The 3,465-nt window shown below is 44.6% G+C and overlaps 1 protein-coding gene across 1 annotated transcript in view; it reads right to left on the bottom strand.

Annotated features, from left to right (window-relative positions):
* The window catches only part of CRY2 (cryptochrome circadian clock 2), a gene marked incomplete at its 5' end in the record, with an annotated part of 20,113 nt that extends 19,411 nt beyond the window's left edge, over positions 1-702 (bottom strand). Inside the window, one exon of the mRNA XM_009319273.1 lies at positions 592-702. Coding sequence (XP_009317548.1) covers positions 592-702 — 111 coding nt within the window. The remainder of the gene's footprint in view (positions 1-591) is intronic.
* Between the last annotated feature and the right edge of the window lie 2,763 nt (positions 703-3,465).

The following is a 3,465-nucleotide window of genomic DNA, read 5'->3' as shown; positions in this document are numbered from 1 at the left end:
GTATTCTGCTGCTGAGCTAAATGAACTGCAGCCTTGAACAGAAGAAGAAAAGGAAGGTCAGCTAACATAAAACCTTCTGAATTTTGAAATTTTAACACAAAGCCCTATTTGCAATTCACATAAAGATCAATACGCTTTTTCAGTTGTCTGTAAAGGTGTACGGACATAGCAGTCTTCCTGAGTAAAAGCTGCAGGAAGAAAATGGCCAGTAGGGAAGAAGCTCTCAACACAGAGGAGTCAGCGTGTTACAGTGCAACCCTGGGAGGCTTGACTTATAGAAACAAAGGCAAAGACCACCACCCAAAAAGAGAAGCTCAAGCACCCTGGTACTAGGTTACAACCTACTACTAAATTTCTTTGCAAGTCTGAGTTCAAGAGTGTATCTGGCTCCCAAGCTGGCCCTTATGGATAGTAGTTAAAGTTAGCTGTAGTTAAAGAGAAGAGTTTGTTATAGTGAAGAATTAGTTATAGTTAAAGAGAAGCCGAGGAGATCTCCAACAACTAGCAAATCATTAGTGAGTGAAAACAAGGATAGCACCGGGACATCAGTTTTTCTTCACTATGCTCCAGAAAATTACTTTATTGTCTTACTTTAAAGAGTCTTGGGAAGACATCTGTTGGCTGCCCTCGCACAACAAACAAGCGAGAGTTGAGTTTCCTTAAACTGTTGTCCAGATCTTCCAGAGATTGGAGCAGAAATCTGCAGAGAAGAAACAACAGCAGTTACTGTCAGTCAGTTCGGTTACAGCTAAAAGACAAATGAGGAGAATTTGCATGGAATTCCAGCAAGCCTGCATCACCAAATCAAACTGAAAGTTAGGACAAGAAACAGAAAACAAGGATTCGTATTCATCCCTGGTCTGTATACCATCTGCTATGAGATTGCAGCACCAGCCAGCTCCCAGCCATTCATATGCATGTTCTGCTTGTCCAGATTCAAGAGGTTTCCAGGATTTTCTTCTTCCTGCAACCCCCTTCCCATGTTCTCTCTCAGAGCTGGCAGCACCCCCCTGCCAGCTGCTCTCTCCACATTACGACATGGAGAAAAGCATAAACCATACAATTCACTACAGTATATTCTTTCATGGGTTCTGGGGCAGGAGGGATTTTGCATACGAAGTAGAAAGATGTTGATACACTACTCCAAGGAAGGTAATGAATTACAACAAGAACCGTGCAAGTTTTACAGTTCTGGCTACAAATAGGCAATGTCACAGCAGAGAAATAGCTCATCAGTAGCATGAGACTGAGCACCAAGATCTCCCAAGGCAAGAACTATCTGTACTTAGAATACTTGCAAACAGAACTGCAATTTATCTTCCACCATGAAGATGCAAAGATGAGAGCATGCCACGACATTAATGTATTCCCTCCCACCCCAAAACTGTAAAAAAGCATTTAAGTGCTTTTTGCATTTAATCGCATGTCTTACTGATCCCCCACTATGTTATAAAACATCAAACGTATCATCTTTGCTTTCACAGCCACACGTCACCCCATCTATGTCATAACTTCACTTCGTTTTGTCTAACTCTGTAAAAGACACCAGCTTTAAGACTTTAATCTCTGTGACAGCACATGGCACTGCTGGCAAACTCGCAACCCCTTGTAAGTGAGCCTGCCAACCTCCACCTCTCCTTCATTCCTGCATGCCCACTCTGCAGCGTGACCTGCAAGACGTGAGTATCTGCATCAGCTCCCTCAAGACCACACACAGCTAATAGGAAAACTAAGCTACAATTACCCTGCAAACTGGGTACTTCCTCTCTCCTCAACTGCACTGCCCATAACGTGAACTGCAAGCTTTGAGATAGAACATGCTCCCTCTGCACTTCCTGAGGGAGAAAGGGACTCGGGGTTCATGGAAAGGAGGGCCCAGTATCACAGTACAGAAGACCCAGAACCAGGTCCGGGTAATCTAAACAAACCACTCCCCTACCCCCAGCCCATTTTCCATCTATTAAATGGGAATATCAACATTCCAATGTGATCTAAAAATTAAACAAGGGTTAGTCCTATATGGCTCACACACGCTGTGCAGTTAAATAATAAGGGATTTTCATCATGATAAATTTCTGGGAGCTAGATAAAACACAAACATTTGCTTTTGGAGCACAGAACTCTGAATACAAGTAATAGTACTAAAAAAAAAGGCAAAACAAAGCCAAGGTTCCCAATGGGAACCAATGGAACTCCAGTAAATATAAGTAACTGGCTAATACATTTTTGCCTAACAGCCAGTGGTGCTAATTTCTGACATCTGCAGTAGGTACACACCTCCAAGAAAACATTATTTTTAAAAACTTCACCTGCTCATATATTCCATGACTACAACATAAATAAAACCACTACCTCCTTCCCTCCCTCCACAATGTTGGTTGAAACAAACAAGGATTAAATGGATCAGGAACTAGTCTTGTGCGGGCACTGCTTTGGTTCTTCCAAATGAGGACAGTTAGCAACAACAGCAGCGTGTGAAAGGCATTTCTGTCTGCTGCTGGCTGTAGAAAGTCTGGTCTATTGAAACATCTCTTCAGGCTCCTAGGATACTAAGCAGCAACAGAATGCACAATTTTCTGTAATTTGCACATCTACATTGTGGTCATTTCTGCACATTTACAATGTTTAAGCCATCCTCTGATGTGGGTTCTAGAAATGCTTAGAAATCACCCACACTATCCCATTCCTCTAAGATGAAGCTAAGGTGTACAACAGAGGCAATCAGTTACAACTGCAGTTTCCCTAACCTTACACACACAGCCACATGACATTTCAAAGAGTACTTAAAGGATTTTTAGTCAGGTGGCTGTCCTGTCCAGAACCCCCTTGATGGGGTAGTGCGAGGGCAGGGGGAGATCCGCTTCGCTTGTATGCAGGGGAGACTTGTAGAGAAGAATCCCTACCTGGATTGGGTTTCCAAACGTTTAGGCAGCTGAGACCTGACAGAATAGCATTATGTAATGTTACTGGCTAGCAGTACATAAGGTCTTGCTCTCCGCACAGACACGGCTCACCACATACATTTTCCCATTTGTAGGGAGGGGAAAAGCGCAAACAGCTTCATCTCTACCTTCCTAGCAGCAGCCAAAGTGTTATTTCCATAAAAATCTGGGGGATGGGAAGAAGGCCCGCGTGCGCACAAGCCTACGCACGCTCAGCAGTTGACGGGCAGAGGGACGGCGCGGTGTGGTCACACAGCTCTGAGGGTACTTTGCGCGTGTCTCTGAATTCAGGAAAAAGTGTTCCTGAAGCGAAACGTCCCTCGGTTGCTGCTCTCATACGTTCAGCCAGCTTGTAAGAAGAAAGTCTAATGACATTACATAAAGTTCAAGGCACTCTCCCACACAGTCAGGCAACACCGCTGTGAAAACCGTGGCGAGGCCAACCGGGGAAGGCAACCTCTCCGCTGCACGGAGAGGACCGGGGGGAGCAATACGCGGGCCAGGCCGGACAAGGCAGCGTGTG

The sequence above is a fragment of the Pygoscelis adeliae genome, unplaced genomic scaffold (assembly GCF_000699105.1).
Source record: "Pygoscelis adeliae isolate BGI_AS28 unplaced genomic scaffold, ASM69910v1 Scaffold22, whole genome shotgun sequence".
Taxonomy (NCBI): Eukaryota; Metazoa; Chordata; class Aves; order Sphenisciformes; family Spheniscidae; genus Pygoscelis; species Pygoscelis adeliae.
This window is presented reverse-complemented; position numbering and strand designations above follow the sequence as displayed.